At 38.8% G+C, this 24,330-nt stretch overlaps 1 protein-coding gene across 1 annotated transcript in view; it reads right to left on the bottom strand.

Moving 5' to 3' along the window:
* The window catches only part of MAP3K5 (mitogen-activated protein kinase kinase kinase 5), a 109,878-nt gene that overhangs the window by 43,419 nt on the left and 42,129 nt on the right, over positions 1–24,330 (bottom strand). The window contains exons 4-10 of the mRNA XM_030023118.2: positions 21,483–21,676; positions 21,049–21,217; positions 19,978–20,084; positions 16,255–16,425; positions 11,180–11,292; positions 4,563–4,722; positions 2,270–2,423 (exon numbers count right to left, since the gene is read on the bottom strand). Of these exons, the coding sequence (XP_029878978.1) occupies positions 2,270–2,423; positions 4,563–4,722; positions 11,180–11,292; positions 16,255–16,425; positions 19,978–20,084; positions 21,049–21,217; positions 21,483–21,676 (1,068 nt within the window). The remainder of the gene's footprint in view (positions 1–2,269; positions 2,424–4,562; positions 4,723–11,179; positions 11,293–16,254; positions 16,426–19,977; positions 20,085–21,048; positions 21,218–21,482; positions 21,677–24,330) is intronic.

The raw sequence follows: 24,330 nt of genomic DNA, 5'->3' as shown, positions 1-24,330 counted from the left end.
ACTTAGTAAACGAAGCCAGCCACTCTGCCACTTTAATTATGTTCTGCCAGAATTACTTCCAGATCTTTAAAGCTTCCAGCATGCTTTAAAGGAGTCAACAAAAATTTGGCTATTTGAAGAAGTGTGGTTTCTTATTAAAACTGTTTATTTATTTTAGATTTTCAGTGGTTAAAATCTGATGTCTAAAACACCAATTCTATATTGCCTGTGTTGAAGGTATTCTCATTCTTCAGAATGTAAAGTATTGGTATTAATTAAAGAAAAAGCTACTTTTCCACTGCAGCACACATCGGAAGATTTCTAGCCCTCAGTGTTTATCTGAAAGACATTTATAAAATAGGACTAAGTTAAAGATGGTTAACAAACTGATAACCTCCTTCCTTTCTTCTGCCCTTCCCTCTCCCATAAAAGCTCCAATCAAACATCATCTTCAAAATATCCAAGATACAGAATTTCTCATTTGAAAATTTTTGAAGTTCAAAGAATTGCTTTAGGAAATAATGCTTGACTAGGGCAACTTGGTCTGCACCTATTTAAAAAAACCAAAACATCAACACCTAAGAAGAAAATCTTTTAAAGAACCGTGGCTTAGAGTCACCTCCTACAGAGTCAATGAGCACACAGATACACTGGAAGAAGTGCAAGGCCAAATTTTAAAAAGTACCTAGGCATTTAACTCTGTAAATGATGACCAGTGGGACTTCAAATGTGTTGCTTGGCATCTCCAGACACTTATAACTTCTAAAATCTGGTTTAAACCATTTCACAGATCAGGGTCTTTAGCCTATAGCAAGTTACCCACACGCTGTGTCATTTCTTCCTCCAAAGGCCAAAAAGAGGATGACACTGATGCTACCAGATAAGAGAGTAACTGACAGCTAAGCTAGTACCGATGGATAGCGAATTCCTTAAGTTCAAGCTCTGAGAACAATTCACAATAAGGAAATCTGCAAAAAACTTTTTAGAAGAAATTATTTATAAGAATCTGGGAGAAGGGAGGGAAAAGAAAGTTACTATGTTTCATTTTGTTGACTTGTTGAATGGTGTGATTTTCCTTCTGAATAGGCACAAACAGAATTTTTGTATTATGAGAGATCATGTACGTCTGTCCGCAACACCAGCATAGTTTCCTATACAACACAAACTATGTGGTCACTGGGTTTATGTTTTGGCTTATGCTATCACTATGTTCTGTTTCGGTTTGTCTCTTAATAAAAATCCAAACCATTTGACTTGGACAGTTTCGTAAGTCAGAGCCTATTTTAAGTATCTAATTGCGCCACTTCATCATCAAAAAAAAAAAAAATCTAAAAAGAATATGACCTTGTCTTTTACAAAAACCAGAGGATTCAAAATATTTTTTGCTTCCCTGCAAAACTTTACACCCATTCTCCTCGGAGGAGAACCAGGCTCCCTAGAGAGTCTCATGTTGCTTTCACTTTACTGCCTCAAGCTGTTGCTGTTCAACACTAGTCTTCCTTATGGTTTATTATCTCATCTACACACGGAAGCCAAAAGAACTGTACAAAACAACCAGTATGCACTTCAAGTATCTGGGAGACAATAGCAACTGCTATTTAAAACAAAAAGCTGTATTTGCTAATGGTTAGCTGAAAGGAATACCCAAGATATTATTTCCCATACACATATAGTTAATATGTACAGGGAACAACAATCTTTTTACAGTATACTTTCAGGATGTTGTAGAACACCAGGGTATCTAATAAAAATTTTCAGCAAAATGTTTGTGTAAGAAATCAGAAACATGCATATATATGTATACTTATAGTGCAATGTTGTTGAGATACATTGTCTAGTAGCTAGAACAATAGATTTCTGACTGCTTGGGCTGATTTTTAACCTCTAAGAGCACAGGCTTAATTGGCAGTAGCATATGCAAAGCCTGTTGAGCTAGAAAGAGACTGAAATTAAATATCTTTTCTTCAAAACATAATATAGTTAATATAGTATCACCTGGAAAGCACTGCAAAGGTTTGCTTTAGAAGTATACCCATTGGTAGCAAACACTAAATAGCAAAATTCTATCTTGACTTTTTTTCCTCATTACTTTCATATGGAAGACATTGTGCAATCCCATTGTAGCCACATGCAATCAATTAAAACCAATCTAATATGCAGGCCAAATACATTTCTTCTGGACAAGCAGTTTATTGTCTGACAACCTAAAGACAAGCAGTGTTTTGTGTTCATTTCCTTCATATCACAATTTATTAAAAAAACCCAAACTAACAATGAAACAACCACTTACTGGAAATCGAACTACAGACACATCTGTCTTTGTGGCTTCAACAAGGAAGTCCATCCAGAAGTCCACAAGTTCCTGTTTGGCCGTATGTTGTTCTGGAGTCAGTTTCTTAAAATGCTGATATATCAATATAGTCTCTACTATAGACTTCAGGTACCTGTGATCATCCAAGCATACATAGATTATAAATTCAGTACAGTTTGTAAATGATAATGTCTCTACCTTTAATCACAACTGAAACATTCACCACTGCAACACCAAGGCAGCTGGTAAGATTTTGGTTCTCTAGGATTGCTTTTAATAATAGCAATTCCCCATTTAGAACTGGAAATGTAGCTGCTACATTAGTAACCTGAAATACAAATGAGTTCTGAGACACTCCTTCCTGCATATATTCCTGATACTGTCTCCTATCCTAAACCATGAAAGCTTCATGAAATAGCTAAATCCTCTACCTATGGACCAAACTGAGCCCATGTCAAACTTGTTTCAGTAGTGACCAACCTCAAAAACCCAGGTGAAAAGTCCACTAGTTTAACTTTCTACACTGTTCTGTCTTCGTTATTGTATCTGCATTGGCAGTTGTTTAACACAGGTTTCTAAAACACAACACTTCTGGAACTGACTATCCTATAAAGGTGACAACAGCTACGCTAAGCAGCCTTTGGCATTGCTAGGGAAGGACAACAGCAGTGCTGAATGTCTCCCCTAAATGCAGCTCTCTCTGCTGTTCTACTTTCTGGGGCTTGTTTATGGGGCTTCTCATAACATGGCTTTCTCTTGGCATTTTTGAAAAAAAGTTGTAAACATAATCTTATGCAATTTTTACGAATACTACAGCAATGAGATACACATGCTTAAAGAGGATTTACCACAGCTATCACCTTATTGCAATTAGACTCTTCACGGAAGCTTTGTTTCCAGGCTTATGATAAGAAGGTATAATGTAAAGTTAGAGACCCTTTTGGGAAAGTTCCATAGCTGTGCATTTTCCAATCACCCTTTTTAGGCCATGGGGATATCTGGCTTAAGGTACTGTATCTACTTCCCTTTGCACCAAGTGGGCTCTGCTGAACAGCCCGCAACAGACCAGGCAGGAATTGCTCACAGGATAAATCCTTCCTGAAACACAAGTGAGTAAGCTGCATTCTCAGAGTTTAATTCACAGACTTAAACTCCAAAGGCAATGGTAACATAAAATCCTGACAACCAGGCATTCATAAACTCGGGAAAATTCTACCAGGAGGCTTCCAGAGAGTGCCATCCAGCTTCTCAGTAAAACATGCACATAGTAAAAATGGAAAACCTTGGAGATAAATACACCGTAAACAGCATTTCTAAAATATTTGGTCAGAAAATCAGAGTTCTTAAGTTTGACATAATTCCTATGTTATGTGAATACAGAAGTTTAGCATTTCCATATTTTAGCACACATATGTACATTCCCCTCTGATCAGCTTTTGGAGACACTTTCTAGAACAAAAATACATAGGCTATGATGTATGCACTCTTTCGATTGGCTGAATGACAACTTTTTTTGGTCAGAAAAGAGTCTTGGTTCTCCCCAGCTAACAGGATCCCAGCCCTTGATGAGTAGGTGACTGGTGCTTACTTGCTGCCTATACCCAAAGCAGAACAGGTGCCGGGAGCCTGCTGCCAGAGCAGACATCTCTGGGCCTTTGCAAAACAGATGTTGAATCTACAGGGTTGTCTTTAACGCTAGATTTACAACATTTCTGTTCATTGGAATTTAATCTGCATTCTTCTCAATCATAATGACATGCAACTTGCACCGTACAGCTCATTCATGTTCAAGTTCCTAAACCAGCTGGTATAACCAATAACCAACCACAGTATTCCAAGGTATATCCATGCCTTTCTAGCCAAGCTGTCTGCATTTCCAAAACCTTTCAGGCAGTTATGACTAAACCCACATGTTACTACCACTCCTTTTCAGCAATGTAACCACTGAAGTATGGTGCCTACAAGCAACCCACCTTTCCCCTTTTGCCCTCAGAAGAGCCTTGAGCCAATGGTGAATCTGTCCTTCTCAGACATCAAATTAAAGACCCATATCAAATCTGTTCCTGAATAAGGGCAAAAGGGGAAGAGAGTCCCTTGTCTGGGTAAAAGTGCAGTGAAACAATACACAGACAGCAAAATCTGTTAAAAGAAAAAAACCAAAACACACCCCAAACCAGTCTCCCATCAGATAAATATGATGCCAAATGTGAAAGCTGAAGGAGTCCAATGTTTCAATACATAGCAATGTACATGATCTTGTTTATCACCTTACCATGCTGGTGCCTTTAGCTTAAACAGCTTTTCTGAAGCCTGGATCACTCTTATATGGTCATTAGCCAACATACTGGCCCCCAAGAAAGATCCTACTTCCCAATAGCTCTGCAGTTTCTCCAAGCTCCCCTTTTTACCAAGCAGGCTGCTGATCTTTACTCCTGTAGTAAAAAGAATAATAGGTCACAGAAATTATTAATACAGTTTTAAAATATCAATTTCCCTGATTTGAAATCTATTAATTGCTTAAATTACCATAAGCTCTCCATTTCAATGAAGTAAGATGGAAATCATACTTACCAGTTTGTGTTATATGCCTTCCAAACTCCCTAAGCGATAGTGGATTATTTTTTTTTCTCCCCTCCCCCTCTTCCTAAAGGTTTCTCAAGAAAGGAACTTTAAGACATCGCTGTCAGGACAAGGCCACAGTCAGATTACCTATGTTCTTGCATGGACCTCATCTACAAAGGTAAATTGGGGCCTTAGGCTACACAACATAGCTGTAAAAACTTAACAGATGCTGAATAAGGCACCTATTATGTTTTTTTCTGCTTTGTTTTTTTGACTTACAAGTCCCAAGCCCCAAACTTACCTTTATAGACAAGGTCCCATGCAGAAGGAACAGATGATCCACTGGGCTTCTTCCAGCAGTGATGTTCTTTTAATTGCCGCAAATCCTACCCCAATGAAAGACATCTATTAATATTCATAAGTCCCTCAGCAACTCAAGGCTATGGAGAGCCTCAGGTTTTATTTTGACTTGCTAAGTTTTCTGAGAACTGCAAGTTTCCCTGTGGCCTTCAGGATGATTTTTAGTTCATATTAGCTGCTACATACTTATAGCTAACATGAGATACACTACACCATCCCCCGCAAATAAAACAATTTGCAGCTTACAAGACAAGCCTCTTTACCACCATAGTCTTTTATTCACTTTTCCCACACTACTCCGCTATGACAGTTTCCCTCCCACATCACATTCCGTTGTCCTTGATATTAAGGCTGAGTATTCACAAGAAATTTCAATGCGATTGTTGACCTTTTTTTTCCCTTAACCTTCCTTCAGTAGCAAGCAGACTAAACTTCGTGCTGGAAGCAGCAATAAATCTTATCAAGATGGATAGACACTACATTAGCTACATTTCAGTCTACAAAATTCATCTTGTTTTCTCACATTGTTCACATTTTTATGTTATCAACATCAGACAATAAATGTTTTTAAAATGTAAAATTGTATCCAAGAGGTCTATAGCCTATTTCACATCTACATTTCACACTTTGTGCTCTCTTGCTAACAAGAAATAGTCATGCTTGAGTAACATACAGAACAAAATAATACTTAAATCATACAAAAACATTATTTGTTTGCTTCTTGGGAAAGAAGTTTGTCTAGTTATTCCTGAAGGAAAAAAATGCAATAGATTTTACAAAATATCTCAGATGCGAGACATGATGCAATGTACATCAACTCCATCAACTCCACAACATACAGAGGTGACCATCTCTATGTCTATCAGCTTTGCAAGGCTTTAAGCCAGGGTGCTGTATGCATGCACACTGTCAAGAGACCGCTTGAGGATGTACACCTTGGGTGTACATTGTCAGTGTAGGATAGGAAGGGGGAATTTGTGTTAAATGTGTTCAACCTCAGTTGGGTTCCAGAAAGCAAAACCTACACACTATGCACACAACACAGTAAATGGAAAAAATTAATCTCCCCCAGGACCCTAGAGTAACACTACTCAGCAATATCTTCAAAGGCTGAAGGGCTCTGCTAGAACATCTAAAACATTTGCATGCACATGACAGCAACATACAAGAGCTGATAGACACCTACTAACTTCCACAGGCTTTGAATGTGATCTCATCACAAGGGAAGTAAGGAATTGGTATCACAGGGATACATGAATCATTTCAGATGGGTATACCTTTGCTGGGAGGAAGGGGAAAGGGAGCAATTTAGCTGTGTGGAGGGCCTTCGCTGAGTACTGGGCGATGGCACTCACAGTTGCAGTGACCGCTGACAAGCTATCACAAACGATTTGTCACAGCGAGCAACAGCACTGGTCTCTGGTTCACAGGCTTACATACTCCGCTATGCTTCATTGCGTCTGCAGGAACTCACCCATCACAACCCTTCAGTGCTCCAGACGTGGTTAACGGAGCCAAAGCAAGGTACAAACTGAGTGTGTTGTTTTAATGAAAGGTACAACTCACATGGGAAGGGACTGGGATTACTGGTGTGGCAGGGAGAAGTGTTTGTTAGGAGGGTAAGACTGGTGATAGCAAGGATTTTGAGTCCCAGCTCATGGAGTAAGGGAGAGCTATAGGAAGATGGTGGGAAAAAGGATGGATGTGTGGCAGCAATGATATTTGAGGACACCAAGTTTGGGAATCATTACTGTTACGTAGCCTGAATGAACTGGAAGTTTTAGCCAAGTATTTTGTGAAGTGGATCCTATTACCGTAGAGAAGACAACCTCAACCTCTCATCAAATTCTTCCAAGAAAGATGAGGTACTCGGGGCTAAAACTCACTCTAGTTTGCTGACCTTCCTCTACAAAGCTCATCTATAAACTTACTTAACCCTGAAAGGCAAGTTGGAAAAATGCAGTTGCATCATGGAGACATTAGCAATAGGTTCAAAGGACTATAACTAATTTATAAAGGTGGGTGGGGCTTTTTTGTTTTGTTTTCCAGTGGGGTTGGTCTTTTCTGGGGGGTGGGGGAACAAAAAAACCTTTCTGTGCAAACATGCAAAGTGAACACCTGCATGAATTTCACTCTGAGTTTGTGGTCTCCCTGTATAATTTCTCTCCTTTAGTTTATTTTGATTTCACCATCTTTAAAAGTTTTTTGAGTATATAAGAAAATCCAGGCAAAGTCAAGACATTCTCTCCTTCCATGATAAACTTGGCATTCACGGGGGAGAAAAAAAGCAGCAGCTGAATTCCAGTATATTTTATCAAAAATATTTTGCCTTAAAAATAAATGAGCCAAAATAGACAAACCATTAATGCCAGAAAAGCCACTGTTTTTATAATGCCAAGAATATACCCACAGCTTGAAGAAAATAAGATACAGAAGTAGGTATTACCAGTTAAATATTACTATGAAGGCTTTATAAATAAACTGCTTTCCTTGCTCAAATATTGACAGAGCAATTCATATTACAGGATCCTTTGTGTGTCAAAGCTGCACAGCCTGCAGAGATCATTACTGTCAATGCACTTACTGAGCACTGCGTTTCTGTTTCAAAGTTCTGCAATTTTGTACAGTTAAGAAAGCAGTACTGTTCAGAAAATAGAAGGAGGATTTTCATTAATGCTTCACATGATTATTTAGTTGTGGACTATTATCTGACAAGTAGAGGTAGGAACTTTTAGAAGGCAAATTTTCTGATATGATGCAGATTGGTAAAAATTCTCTTGGATACTGGACTTAGTTTTACTGGAGTTATTACATCACTGCCAATGTAATCAGATATGCATCTTCTAATTACAGAACTCTGAAGTGCTGTTAGGGACCATATCCTTCCTTAGCCTTTCCCAACCTACCAATATAATTTCCATATAGCCTGGCCTGAACTTTAACCAGCTTGCTCTCACCTCTCTCCCCATCTCCCACCAGAAGACAGACTTCCTTTAATTTCTGTGTGCTACAGATAATGCTGCAGGTGGACACCAAATTGAAAGCACTGCCAGGCAAATCTAACTACTGCTAACAAATGGTCTTGTATACACAGATCTAAACAAGAAGTGACATCAAAAGAATGACACATATTTAAGAGATTCTTGGGACAGGAAAAAAAGAAAAAATCAAAATGTTTTCCCACACAGCCTCTGTGGTTTTGCTTATTTTTGTTTAAAACATTAACGTTAGCCCAAGACCAATAAAATAATACATTACCCTCAGAATCTAGCACAACTCAAGCCAGCTGACAAATGTCATTGTACAAAGACAAATGTACAGTCTTGCACCTGGGAAAACATAATCCAGGAGTGCAGCACAGGCTGGGATCTACCCTGCTGGGGAGCAGCTTTGTGGAAAGGGACCTGGGGGTCCTGGTGGACAACAAGCTCAATATGAGTGAACAGTGTGCTGCTGCAGCAAAGCAAGCCAACAGGATGCTGGGCTGGATCAACAAGGGCATCACCAGCAGAGATAAAGAAGTCATTATCCCACTCTACTCAGCACTTGTCAGGCCATACCTGGAATACTGTGTTCAGCTTTAGTCCCCACTATACAAAAAAAAGATATGGACAGGCTGGAGAGGGTCCAGAGAAGGGCCACAAAGGTGAGCAAAGGACTGGGAAGCCTGCTGTGTGAGGAAAGGCTGAGTGAACTGAGTTTGTTCAGCCTGGAGAAAAGAATTTAAGGGAGACCTTATCACTATGTTCCAGTATTTAAAGGGTGGCTACAAAGAAGATGGAGACTCTCTTTTTACAAGGAGTCATGTGAAAAAGACTAGGGGTAATGGGTACAAGTTACTCGTAGGGAGATTCTGACTGGACACAAGAGGAAAATTTTTCACAATGAGAACAATCAGCCATTGGAATAATCTCCCCAGGGAAGTGGTGGATTCCCCAACATCAGACACTTTTAAGATTTGGCTGGACAGGGTGCTAGGCCACCTTGCCTAGACCATGCTTTTGCCAGGAAAGGTTGGACCAGGTGATCCTTGAGGTCCCTTCCAACCTGGCATTCTATGATTCTATGAACAGTGACCACAGTCTTATCAACAAGAAATCAATGACCAATGACACACATAGGGTCTATATTATATACGTATTTGAAAACTTGTTTCAAAATAGCTAAGTCTGAGGCTTAAAGTATGTTGAAAATACTTCCCATAACAAAATAAGAAAGATAGACACTAGTAGATAACAGCAGGGGTTGCTATATCAAGGGTTTTCAGCAGACACCAAGTAAATGTTTACGTACGAGACGGGCACAGCAACAGCTCAAAAAAAAAAAAATTTCCACCAAATAGCCACCGGATATTTCTCCACTAAATCATTCATCAGCCATGTATGAAACCTTAAGTAATAAGGAACCTTAATTTCTGTAATGTTCTCCGTACAACCAATAGGGAAAACAGCACTGGACAAACTCACAACAAGATGATACCAAACATCTGATCCCTACAAATAACAGCCAGAATTCATCAGTACAATTAATTTGTCCAAATCTAGTTGGCTGTAGCCTGTGTGCAATTGAGAAGTTTCTTTAAAATGGAGGGATTCAAATTAAACTACACAATAAATATAGCCCAGCTTTGCTAAACTATCTAATTTAAAATTAGGCCAGCTGAGTGAATATTTGCAAATGCTATGTAGGAAGCAAAACATGTATTTTTACCTCCTACACTGGCACAAGAATTCAAATTTCAGTGTAGGAGATGAAAGTATTCTATCTGACCCGAAAAGCAAAATCTCACCCACTCACAGAAGGGCAAATACAGTAGCTGAGGCAACTCTATGCAGTTATCACATCCAAGTGAATACCTTCATTCACACCAGAGAACTTCAATTTCACTTCCATTATCTATGTGAAAGTAACCATCTCACTCTGACCTTCACACTCAAAAAGACCTTCTCTATGTAGAAAATTACTTGCAGACATACAGTGCACACCTAACTTCTAAACTAGAACAGTGGCTGATTACAGATATATTCTGTGGAACGAAGAACATTGTTCCTTTCTCACTTGACTACCTCTTCAGGAGACAGAAGGATAAAAAAGACTTTACAATAATTCAAGAGTTATGGAAATTCATGGAGAAGAATGCCAGTTGAAAAGTATATGTTACTACACATTACAACTTTCAGTGCTTTCTCCCATAACTTCCCTGAAAGTATTACTGACTAATCTTGACTTTGCACTCTCCTCAAATCCAGCAAAATCACAAACAAAATGGACACTTTAATTCTTCCTTCTTAAGAAAGAAATTTTTTACGACGAGGGTGGTGAGATGTTGGAAGAGGTTGCCCAGGGAATTTATGAATGCCCCGTCATTGGAAGTGTTCAAAGTCAAGCTGAGCAACCTGGTCTAGTGAAAGATGTCCCTGCCCATGGCAAGGGGGTTGGGACTAGATGGTGTTTAAAAGGTCCCTTCCAACCCAAACCACTCTGTGATTCTGTGAATACAGACATTCAGGAAACCTCAAAAAAAAGTATCGGAAGAGAAACATTCTTCTCTCAGCCCATCCCAAGCTCAAGTGCATTTTCCCCACTCTTTGGATGGACTTTTTGTCCATATTCCCTACAGTTCTACAGGGGGTTTTGTTTGTTTATTTTTAAGAATGCTAGCTGGAACTGGATTGCCCCTTCAGGTGTTCCTGTTTCATGCAAATGATGCCATTGCAAAGAAGGGCTGTCATTTTTCACTAAGCTCGGGTAACCAGTTAAGACCTTGAAACTGGAACCAGGTCTTCATGACAGCGGTCACCCACAGTCAGGTGGGATCAGTGGTGGTGGGGCAGACCAACTTAAATATTCACATGCTCACTATCAAAGCATTCATATACAACGATTGGATTTTTCCCCTACAACAGTGGGTGGTGTCATACTTTCACTAGAATGCGATTTCACTGTGAATTTGCAAGCTATAATTACCAACTTTCCGCAGCTCAAAAGAAGTATCAAAGCAATGTCCAGCTGCCAGGAGGAGTACTGCATAATTAATTCCTGACTGTAATGTTGGCTCTGACTCAAACGCCTTCTTGAACCTAGAAAAAAACAAACATACAAGTTTACTTTCTAAATAATGCGATCTAATAGGGACATAATTATACTTTTAGGTACTTTAAGTGCTTATCTTCTGTTTACACAGCAAGAATCCATGGAAGCAAAAATATTACTGTTTTCCACACATGCTTTGTGGTTATTTTGGGGAGTCTGTTATTTATACATCCTCCTCCCATTTCCTATCCCCATACACAACAAGCACAGACCCTACTCATCCATCCCAGTAAAGTTATAGTATCTTACTAGATTTCCAATTTTATTTGAGATTAAAGAAAAAAATACTATGAGCTTGTAAGAGACCTGTTTCACAGTTATATTAATAAGCTCATTAATTTACTCTTAAGTATACGAATTTTCACTGACTTGAAACCTTAGATTCTATTGTGGATCTGCTACAGTGACATACAAGCATATCAAAATGTATAAGCACAAAAGCAAGTGATACATGAACATACTTCGCATTTAGCTATGATTTCAGCTACTCCAAATTTTATTCTTTACTGGGAGTCTCATTGACATCGTCCTTATGAGTCTATTCACATAAAAAAGGACTGTATCAGATTTCATTCTCCTCAAGAGGAAGTGAGCGAGCCAGAGGAACGGCAGTGGTATTCACCTAGCCTAAATCTTGTCTTAAAAGAAGTTGAGGGTCTTCACACAAACACTGTCCTCATGCTAGCAAAGCATGTTGTGGTGACAAGAGCAGATCTACAGTGCTTTAAACTTGTTCTACAGAGTGAGAACATGTTTGGTTGCATATACATATACACCACCACCCCCCCCCGCCCTGTAAGGAGGAGGCAAACAAGACTATCATACGTGAGTTAAGGAGCACAAGAGATTCAGTTAACACAACTCTGCTACAGTAAAAAGCAATGGACTTTAAAATTACTTTCAAAAGGATGGAAAAAATCCAGACAAACAGATGGGTTATATAAAAAAAATTAAGCAGGTTGTGAGATTAATACAGAAGGAAGGAAAGAAAAATAATCTATGCAAAAACTAAGAATTTGGCTTCCAGACCACACTTTGACATGTAAGCAAATCTAAGGCATTTTGGTCCTAGCAGGCCAAAAATATGGCTGGTTTGTAATTTTTTTAATTTTATTTTGTTTGTTGTTTTTCCTGCTCTAATGATTCAGGACTTTGCATTCTCTAACATAAGCTCTGCTTTCCAAAACTGCAAGACAGGCTTCTCTTCAATCTGGTACAGATACACTCTTTCTATACTCCAGCTGCCCACCTCCAAAGAACTTAATCATTACACAAGAGTCTAGTCCTCTAAAAAAAAAAAAAAAAAAAAAAACAAACCATGATGAGCAGAGTAGACTCAATTAATGCTTTTCATCTGCCTTTCCTTTTGTGCTGTGAGTTACAACAAAACAGTGAAGAAAGTACATACAAAATATTTTCGCTCAATTAAAAAAAATAAACCACAACCCACAACAAAACCCAAACCCCATAAAAACCCACCAAACAGGATGACACTTTCATTGATTCTAAGCATATATAGCTAGAAGAGACCCGTTGGCTGGCATAATCTGTTTGGAGAGACAGTGATGTTAGGAACTGGACTCCCTTTATTGCCCCAGAGATCTTTCATGCTGTAATCCTCATGCAGTATCAGGAAAGGGAAAGATTGACAGAAGAAGAAAAAACCTTGGAAGTATTTTTGTTCCAATACAGGAGACTGTACTTTCACTTTTTTTGTTTTGCCCCCAAGTACCTAATTCCTGGCATGACAATCAAAATTTCTCTAGTTCTTGGACAGATACAGACAAAACTTCAAAATCTAAAGATAAAATAAGCATCTCTCGTGTTTCAACAGGTGGGCACATTTGTGCTGTAAACAACGTTAGTCATACAGGCAAAGGAGGTGGAGGTGAGCTTAAGTTTGCAATATAGTTACTGCTTGCAGAAGCACTGGTGAAACAGCCCCCCCAAAAACCTTTTCCCCTTTTCTTAAATATGTTACCACAGAGGTGCCACCAGAGTTACTGATGTGCTCAGTTTTGGCCAGTGATGAGTCCATTGGAGCTGGCTGGAACTGGCTGTGTCTGACATAGGGCAGCTCCTCATCTCTTGTCAGAGGCCACTCCTTCAGTCCCCTGCTGCCAGGAGCTTGCCACCTACCCCCAGCAGACCAGAAAGGACATCCTGGGAATTTTCATACCTGGGTTCTGCCTTTTCTTTCCAAATTGCTTCCACATCTCCCTTCCCCACAGCAGAAATTCATTTTTCTAGCCATCTTTACATGCTACTCACAGCTAGAAATACTGGTATCTTGGACCTCTGTAGTCCTATTTACCTCTCCTAAATTGTTATAACCAAAAGTGTAGTTTTGCATTTGGTGTGATCCTGCGCTGACATTCTTAAACCTGCCTTATATCCACATAGCTTGCACAGCAAAAATTTGCAGACAAAAAGTAAAACATAACCTGTAATAATTAATTTTGAACAGATAAAAATATTCACAGTTTCCCAAACAACTCACAAGCCACATCTGTTGACTGAACTGATTTAAATTCAACTGGTACAATTGCTCTACCTTGTCATGCCCCAAATATCTTTGGAGGAGCCTGCGCAGTACCGTAGAAAGGCGGTAAGTTTTAAAAGTCTGCCTATAAAGTAGACGCTGGCTTAGCTGATGTGATTATAAATGCCATCAAGAAATTGAAAGCTGACATTTGGGAAAATGTTGCAGTGCAAATGCTGAATTAAGGAGATAGCAGTGAAGAGATTTGAATAAAGACTTGATAGCTTTGGTAAGTCTGATTTACACTGCCAGTATGCAACAAGAAAGTGACAGTTAATAATTAATCTTTCATCTCTTGTCTCATATTTATATGAAAGACGTCTTTTATTCTGCTTTTTAATTATCAGGAAAGCACACTGCCTGCTTTTTTTTTTTTTTTTTTTTTAATTTTGGAATAGAATAAAGTACCTTGACATCACCGGTTGTTGCAAAACCAGTGCTTTGGTTCTGCTACCAAATTCTCATTATCTTATGCAATTCACCATACTTCTGCATCCTCACTTCTCTAAGACTGAGACAACAACCCTTACCTCAAAATAAAGTTACATTACCATGGAGGTATTGTTCCTGTACACACCTTCCCCCGTTGTGGCCTGGTGTAGCACTGGAGTAGGTCTGCTCCTTCCCAAGAGCCTTCCACTGAGTTATGAGTCAACCCTTCAGCCATGTCAAGCCTCCTATATGACTAACACTAGAATTCAAATCAATGCCCAGCATAAAGTACAAACCAAAAGCAGCTGGCTCATCTGGTACAGCTTCCAGCCAAACTCGAGCTTGACTCAACAGAGATCACCTTGTTCTATGGCAGCGGGCACAGGGAGCAGTCTGTACGGGGTCTGACTTGCCAGAGGCTTCAGGGATTATTCATGGGCTGGGTGGTCAGCATCCTACCCTGCTGCAGGCGCTGCCAGCCTGCTGTCCTTTCCCAAACTAGTATGCCTGACTGCAATCACTTCCCCTCATCAAATGTCTGAATATCATGACTGCTAAGATGCACCAACTAAAAGTGTGTTCTACATGAAATATCCTAGAAGTAATTACCACTAATATATAAAATCGTTCTTAGTTCAATTGTGTTTGAAAATGTCAAAGTTTTATCTATTCATAAGGCACTATGAATGAGGAAAAAGCAAGATAGAAATTACTTTTGGTATTGTACATTTATTCTATTTAGCCTGTGATAATGTGTAGTATTTGCATACAGGACTACAGTTTTCTTTTTACATTAGTTCATGACATGAGCAAAATATTTTTTTTTTTTTAAAGAGAATCTTGAAAGTTTGTTATGGGCTTTGCCTTAGAGGAAATAAAATTTTTCTTTAATTCAAAATTATGAAGAGGGGGACGACAACAATATGCTGCATTCCTGTTATTGCAACATCTTTAAAAAAAGTCCAATAAGCATTGCAAAACTGTGAAGCATGACCAGCAATTCTAAACTATACTCGTATTCTGAGGCCACAAATGGTAAACAATTATATCTTATCTTTTACCAAAGACAGTTCTAATCTGAAGTTTACTAAAAACAAGTGATAAATGAGGAAGGGAGAAGAAAACTTTCCATTCTAAGCATTTACTTCAACAAGCAGCTGATGAGCACAAGACCAGAACTAGAATCTGATGTGCAGGATACATAAACACAGATTGTCTGTTCCCTCATCTGAATCGTAATGGAGAAAAGGAGCTCATCCTCACAGAAGTCTAGGATGGCATCCAGTGCCTCCATTTGTTAACTTATTCCACATAACAGCGTTTTAGTGCATTTCAAAAGCAATAAAAAACATGATACTTGCCTCTAAAATTAAGATCAGAATTTGTCTAGCCTATTGTGTGCTACTTTGACTATTGATGGGACTGTAGTCCACTGTAATATGCATATACTATATAGTGAAGATGAGGTGATAAAACTTTTGCCAGCATGAGCTTGTAAGAGTCATATTACTTGTGAGCATGGAAGCAAAAAAAAAAAAAAAAAAAAAAGACAGAATGGTACATCCTAAGCATCAGTGCAGAGTTCAACCTCAGCACTTTTAAGCCTAGCTAGCTAGTATCTATCAGATCGCAGATATGCCAATTGATTCACAGCTGATTATTGTCTGGCTCAGATTCCTAAGAATAATATAGTAAACAGGAGACTTCATATTTGGGAAAAAGGAGGAAAATACACTCCGATGAGAGCTACCTAAACTTCCAAGTCTCTGAGGCACTTCAAGAACTTTGTGGAACCAGATCTGTGAACAACATAAATCTCTCATTCTTAACAAATAAGCAAAGAAGATCAGAAGATTCAAGGTATCCCTTAAGGATGCCAAATCTTTTGAATGAAAAACAGTTGAAATATATTCTTGTTTAAGGAATATTTTTCCAAAGCTAACAAAAGGACATAGACCAGGAAAACAGTACTCACCAGAACGTCCCTTTGTCCCTGCTTTCCGTATCTGTGAACCCAGATTCCAAAAACATGTCCTTGTAAATTCGACCAACCAGGCAGTACATATCTGAAGCTACTTGGTCTTCCTGTTCTACCAGGGGAATCATAATTTCTAGAGCTTTCTGTCTGTCTCCAGGCAGATTTCGCCTATTAAAAAATAAAAATTTTGATTAAAAAACCCAATAAAGTTAACAAGAAAGTTTTTCATGACCATGTTTGAATATATATGTATGATTTTATCCACGTAAAATGTGCCTCTAGACACAATGGATTATATTATATTTCCACACTTTTTTCTCCCCTTTCTTTCTCTTTTTTTTCCCTTTTCTTAATATCACGGGACATGTTTATAAAAGCCCCGAAACATGTTTTCTCTCTCTCATGAAGCATCAGTTAGAGCAAAGCACTAACAGCAACAAGAGACTCAAAAGAAATTCTTAGAAAGATCACTTGTTACTTTCTTACAAAATAGAAAGATACGGACCTCAGGTTTCATATCTAATATTTCTTTCATAGTAATCCATGCTTTAAAGGAAAAAAAGATTCCATCTTGTGTTTGTGGGGTTTTATATATCTATCTATCTATATATATATGTATGTATGTATGTATGTACACACACATTTTGATCGTGAATGTGAAGCAAAAAACCCAAAATGTACAAACTAGACTGAATTCCCATAACAGGGAAGGTTAGGAAGTGAAGCTGATAATATTAACAGGAGTACTTAAGACAAATAAACCACATAATTGCAAGCATTAGACACTTCCTGGTGACTCACAGTTTAGATACATACATCGTTCAGTATCAAGAGTTTAGAATTTTTTACATATTTGTGTACTGAACAAGCAAACGACTCCTTTCTCAGCAAAAACTATTCTTCGGTGGTTTGGAAAGAGTATTATATTCTTTTGGAGAAATTGCTTGTAATATTTCAGTGGCTACAATTTGAATTGAGGAGAATATATAAAAGTGGTTTTGTATCTGTCTTGCAAGCTTTGCACTGAAGAAGTCTGCAAGAGAAAGCTACCTCAAAAAGAAAAAAAAAAAAACCAACACATCAAAAGCCACAGCCATCTTCAAGCAGATACTATTTGATCAGAAGGTCAGAAGTGGATTTTTTCTTCCCCTTCTACAAGAACATATCAAAGTTTTGATGCATCTGCACAGGTAGTGTTGATGTCAAACCTGAGAGATCAGAGCATGTGTACTCTAAGTGATACCTGAGCTTGCGAGCTCTGAGCTCATGTATGCAGCTCCAGAAGGGAGTGATGTGGAAGAAAACATTTAAATCAAGCAGAATAGGTAACAAAGGATGAATGAGTACTTACATCATAACAAAAATAATTAAGAAAACAGAGCAAAAGCACTTGCTTGAGCAGACAGTATAAAATGCTTTCCTGAGCAAAAAAGACCCCAGAGTGTACAAGTCTACGTGCTGGGCCAACCTCTATTGTTGTCTCAGCCTGATGAAAAAGACAAATGAAACCCAGTGCTGTCTCTTCCCAACCTTCAGACCAGTCAGATTCTAACAAATTAGGAAAAGTCCCCTCAGACTACAGAGCTGCATTAGGCTCCCCAAGTACTTCTAGAGTGGCACAGCAAGGCTGGTGTACTCATTTGAGGTGGACAATCCCAGGCCCCAGGGAGAGAAATCAAGTGCTCCTGGTTGAGCAAGTAACAGTCTCCTTCAGGTCTGTGTTACTTAGTTCCCCTGACAACTGATCACTTGCCAGTCGTTGAAGGTTTGCTTCCTTTTGTTTTCTCTTCTCATATTGACCACTTAAGTAAAGGAACAAGGGTAAGTCTGCAGCTTCTTTGTTTTTCGGCTGACTTTCATTACAGAAGGGCAATTTTCAGAATGGAGTTTCAGGTGGATAACTCTTCCACATCTTGTATCAACTATCACTAATCCAGATCAAACCAATAGCTACCTGAACTTAATGAGAACAAAACCAGTAAGACACAACAGTGTTTTGTAATATGAGCCATTTACACTTTGCTCGTCTCCAGAGACAGAGGTCCCCACTTTTCTTTCTGCTTACTCTTCCATCATCAGTGCCCTCTTACACTTTCTTGATTTAGGTCAGACTAATCCTGACTAATTGAGCCGCTCCATCCTTCTGTACTCGTGACCTGGATTAGAAGCAAGAGGGACAGCTTCTTCCACAACAAACATTCAGATGCGCAGAGTATTCCAGACCTGCCTTAGCTCAGGAAACATTCTCTATATTCCCAATAAGGAGAAAGCTACAATTAACCCAAATAATTCCTTCCTAGCATACAGCAAAGCATAAACATTTTCATGGCTGTCACGGATTCCAGTGGAATGTACAATCTGGAGAAGGGAGGGAGAGGAAAATCCGAACTCCTTTGGAGGTACTGTGTAGAACTTTTGTATGGAGATACCCTCAAAGGCTACATCTTAATAGTCACATCTATAACAACAGACCTTTCAGTCTGCAAGAAGTCTCAACAGAACCAATGAAGTGTAAGCATCTGCCTGAAAAGATTGTACTGCAGTTCTGCAGGTTTTTTAGTGCCCCAGTGAACTAGTCAAGTGCTGTTTTCAAAGGTGACTTTGTTTTAGAAAATGGTGACCCTGAGGTCTAAATAACTTCTTAAAACTCCAAGGTACACCTAGTGACCTTTGTGAAGGCTATGTAGAAGCGGCAGACACATGCTGGATTATTTAATCTGCAAAACTCCACATATTTATGGCAAAGCAGGAACAAAAAGGGCACAATATTTATACCTTCATATACTTGGTACAAAGGAACAAGAAAGGATCTGGACATTTTTTTCAGACAAAACAATGCCAGATAGCTGGTTTTTATTTTTGTTTTGTTTCAAAAACAGGTTTAGTTTTTCAGCTAATTGCTTGTGACATATTTTGACATGACATGCAGTTTTGAGGCTCTTCAGCAAACCTGAATTACAATATTGAAATCTGTGAGAAGCAGAAAGATCTGTAGACATTTTCTATATTTGAGAATTTCAATGCTGACACCTGGTCTACTCCTCTAAATGTCAATAGCAAAATGTTCATTGTGATAACAGCAAGGAAGCAGAAAACCTCTGCAGTTTCCTCTAAAAAACTCCCCCTTTATTGCCTTGCCGAATTGCCAGTATCCTAGAAAAAGAAAAATCTAGGCTTGGCTCTCATTTAACCCAAGAAAGTAGTGCATGCTGCTCCATGTGGCACATTTTGTGCATGTTATCAGAGAACATGAAAATTAGTTTATTATTATAATAAAATCTTCTGATGGACACTTGATGAAAGTTCTCCTCCTGTCTCCTGACACTACCAGAACTCAGACTTGAATAAGATGATGTCTAAGTTAGCACAAATGCTGCAGCACTGCCACTCATACAGCAATGTTAAAAGTGTATTTTATAGAGGTAAAATACTGCTAGGTATTTATTTGCTCTGATTTAGGTACTGAAATGAAAAAACGATGCAAACCTATGGAAAGACAAATCAAACACATTTAAGGAAAAGGAATGGAATTTGACAGTACAAGAGAAAGAAAGCTTAGATTGATCACTAAGCTTAGAGTCCCCAGAGTTGCTTCACTGAAAAACCCTAGACGTGCGTATGAAGATTCCAGTAGGGAACCTCACCCGGGACTACCAAGCCTGTGAGAAGTCTGCAGTTCTGATTTACTGTTCAACAGCAGAAGAAAGGGAGGATTCTTACCTGTTCAGCGCAAACGCATAATGAAACCTCACATGGTGGTGGGAAGCCAAGTCAAAAGTAGGCAGTTTTTCTAAAGTTTTCACCAGTTTCACAATGGAATCATAATCCTTTCAAAAGAAGGGAATAATGAAGTTTTATGTAGCTCTACTGAGGTATTCCTATATAAACTCCTCTTTGAACTAAGCACCTCTTATTTCATACTAAGAAGTATTTTCAGTTCATTTTAAGTTCTATAGATTTTAATTTCTTCAGTCTCAAACTGTAAGCAGCCTGGCACTCATCAGAAATGTGAACATGCACAGTATTTAGCAGGGACACACAATTTGGTCTCCTGTACTGCTTCAACACGAACCTGTGGAAATTTTAGTACATCTATGTCATGATTAAAGTTAGCTTCAGGGGCTGAATGCATATCAGAGTTCATATTGTACAGACATTACAATACTAACTGCTTCTGAATTAAGACATCCCAAAACTCTGAAGTAGGCATGAGCCACAAAAACACAATAAAATAATATTTCAATACCACAGTTTTTAAAGTAGCTTACTCTCTGACATATTTAAAAACCAAACAAACAAAACCAAAATTGAAACCAAACCACTTCAAAATGTTTAAGGAACAACAGTTGAAATTATGTCTAACAAAGTAAGCAATTACTTGCACCATTCCAGAAGCTGAAATGCACATGAACATGTTATGTTTCCATGAGAAATGTCACAAGCACGGTGACAAAAAATACATACACGTATCAATAGCAGAATGCTACCATAGCCTTTAAGTAGGACACACTACAGGCTGTTTGTCACATAGTAATGCTGAGATGGAGAAGAGTTATTCTATGTTGTGTACTTTTTAGACGCTGTTATAAAATAACAGCGCTTATCTGCTATGAACAGTCTAACTACAAAAAAAACTAAAAAGCATCAGTGAAGATACTGTAAAGGATTTTTACTAGTGTGCATTATTTGTATAGTTTGTTAGCAAATATGTGCAAAATACACTAAAAAATTCACTGAGAATGTAATTTGATTTACTATGTTTTAGCTGATCTTAGAGCAAAGGATTCATACCTGGATGTCTCTGTAGGACAGCAGCAAGTTTATTACAATGTCAGCAGACAAGACTTCAACATTATCCACTCGCTGTCGAATCCTTGCCAGCTCTGCTGCAAGCTCTTTGCCTGTGTAAAGGTTACGGGCCTTCCTGATGTCGTTCAGAATGGATTCCCGGAAATACTGGCTGGAGATGAACAACTTCACGTCAGCAATTTGGGACAGGTCCCTTGCATTTGCTTTTCTGGCCTTGCAGCTCTCCCACAGTGTATATGTGGAACAATTATTGATAGAGCAGTGTCAATGGAGAGATTTGGTCAAGGTAAGTCATTCATTATTAATTTGTCTCGACAGAAGGCAAAACATCACATCATCCTGAAGCAAGAGTCTGACATTTATATTGCCAGCAGGAATATATGAGTTTTACACAGGGGTACAAAAAGACAACTCACCTTGAACTGGCCTGTGCCACCTTCAAGAGCTGAATAAATCGATCCACCAGAGGTAAGCATATAGGCCCAAGCAGCGACTCAAAACTGGGCTGCATTAGTTCTGTTAGTCCCTTCATAAAACTGCTATCACAGCAGTACACCTTGTTATGTGGAGTTATCATATAAGGAACAAATATGTAGTTACCAGTGCACATCTGTAAGGAAACAAGGTGCAATATTTAGGGCAGTTATGGTTTGACAAGCCTAAGCATAAAACAACTGCATATACTACCTGCAGAATTTCACCTATTAAAGTCAAAGGGATATCTGCTACTTATTTCAGCAAAACCAAGATTTTACCTATGAAGCTCCAGGGTTACATAAATTCAGTATGAAATACACCTGAAATGTATTCTTTCGGATTTCTGAACTTCTTCCTCTAAGACGAGTCTTTTTAGAAGCATCATGTTGACCTTAAAATAGTCATTAGCTCAATGGCAAAACAATTCTGAGGGCACACCCTAGTCACCCCAAAGTGGCAGGCAGACTAAAGTGAAGCTGACGTACTCTTTTCAAGCTGACTGATGTTCAGAAAAGAGCAAGCACTCTGCAATTTAGTATAGTTAGGCTCACAAATGTTGAAAACAATAACACAAGCTAGTTGCCTCACAACAGGAAAACTGTAGAGAAAAACTAATCCTCATATGAACTGCAAAATGACTCAAAAAGTTTAGCATAAAAAAGGCAAATTAGATTCCCTGCTATGTAGCAAACTTTCTCGGCCAGTGGGACTTAAAACTGTACATATTTCAGAATAACCACTTATGGAACATCTTAGCATTGCTAAACTGTACTGATTTCTATATATCAATGTATGACAGATACTTCACAAAAAAAAAAAAAATTCATTTAAGTTTGTCTTCCAGGAAAGAGGGAGGCAAGATGTCTGGTGCCTGTGGTATGCGTGCGAGTACGGATTCATGCACATAGAAAGTTTGCTGAATATTTATGGTTCTGAAGGGTCTTAACTATGAGACAGCACACCATCAAAATCAGGAGTTCTGCCATTTGGCTCTCAAAGCTGACTCCACTACTGAAGTGGCCAGCAGCCCAACAAGAAAAGCCTTAAGGAAGCAATTCGAGACCCATCATTTTGGTGCCCCTAAATTACTTCCAAGGTTGATTCCTTTCTGGTCAGTTTCTTCTGCTTTCCCAGAAGTCAATACAGCAATGAGGACATCACTTCAGAGTCTTCCCTGGCAAGCTGAGCTCCATGCATTGAGAGAGCAGCGACTGAATAGTTTTCAAATGCACAATACCAGATGTGTGCTTAAAACATGCATTTTAACATGCATTATTAGATTTTAAAAACATGGAATGATTGAGGTACTCTAGTCTGTATGAATGTATGTGTACAGTTATATCAGTAAACATGTTTGGGTACAGATCAGAGATTGGCTATGAAGAGTGCAAGATTTTTTATTTTTTTTTAATTACACCTATTATGCTATGACACTATAAGACCTCACTATAAAGGCAATCCCACCCCCACTTCTGAGGGATATAGACAAACTGTAAATTTTAAAAGTAATTCATGCAGGCAATTACATTAGGTCCATTGAGTTCAACTAACCTAGAACTTGGTTGGAGATTATTGCATACACACACTTGCACAAGGATGAATTTAGTCTTCTGCCCCCAACAACTGCAAAATGTTACAGCTGAATAGCTAAGACATTTTTCTGTGCATGACTGTAGCAATTCCAAAGAAAACTTGAGAACTGGGAAGTGTATGACATTATTTTTAAGAAGCAATTAAGAAGTGTGATGCTAGAACCCAAACTGCTCATCTTTACGATGGAGAACTGAATGGACACTTCTGCTCAAAAATATGCTACCATGTAAGGTGATCACACACTTTTAAGAGTGAATGGATGAACCTTTGACCCTGCTAAAACCTAATAAGCCTCACAGTCAAAAGCAGAGAGGAAATTATGAATTTGCTGGAACTGGTTTCTGCAATTACAGGACAAGGGCAGTCAGTGACTGGCACAGGAACCACTATTAAGCATAGGCAGACTATTCTCCAACTTTCCTTTTTCAAATAAAAGAGAAAAAGGTTGGGAAGTCAGAGCCAAGAGAAAGGGTGAAGTAGCTACAGATATCCTGGGGCAAGCATTTTACTTCCTAATGTTTATTCAGTGCATTAAAAATAAATTCAAGACTGCTTGCAGGAAGGCCTTCTCAGACCTCTGGCACACTGTTCCCAAAGCTCAAGTCTTAATTAAAAATCAGCTCTGAAAAAGGATGTTTCCAGCTTTTGAAATCCACAGAACCCAAAGTTTATCCTGGCATAATGGTCAGGCCACCTACAGAGACAGTACTGGAGTCTTCACAAATAATCCTACAAGCAGGAAAACTACTCTTCCTGCAGAGGCCAAGTGCCTGAGTCCATTACTGAGCAGGAACTCTTATAAACTGATCCCAAGTGCACTTCTGGAGGAAGTAGGTATCTATTGTGGTGGAACAAGAAAGCCAGCAAAAATTAGCTCACATGCATTTTTCCTGGTACCTGAGCAGGGCGGGGGGAAATCTGGTTATATTACAGAGCCTGCTATGGAAGACATGCAGACCCAGTAGCCTTTGAAAGCAGTAGACTAGGAAGAACTTAACAGTAAAAGACAGGAGAAACCACTGTGTGGGAAGAAAACAGAAGAAAGTAAGATCAACTTGCAGTAGTTCAGAGGGCCCCCAGGGCTCTCAGGGAATTGTCTCAAGGCAGAATCTCACCTTGATCCTTGGTGGCAAGTACCATGGGAATACAGTAGCCTTTCCCTCAGCCAGGGCATTAATTTGGTTGTTAACTTAA

This window comes from Aquila chrysaetos, chromosome 8 (assembly GCF_900496995.4).
Source record: "Aquila chrysaetos chrysaetos chromosome 8, bAquChr1.4, whole genome shotgun sequence".
In the NCBI taxonomy this organism is placed as follows: Eukaryota; Metazoa; Chordata; class Aves; order Accipitriformes; family Accipitridae; genus Aquila; species Aquila chrysaetos.
Note: the sequence above shows the minus strand (reverse complement) of the source record. Positions and strands in the feature narration are given on the sequence as shown.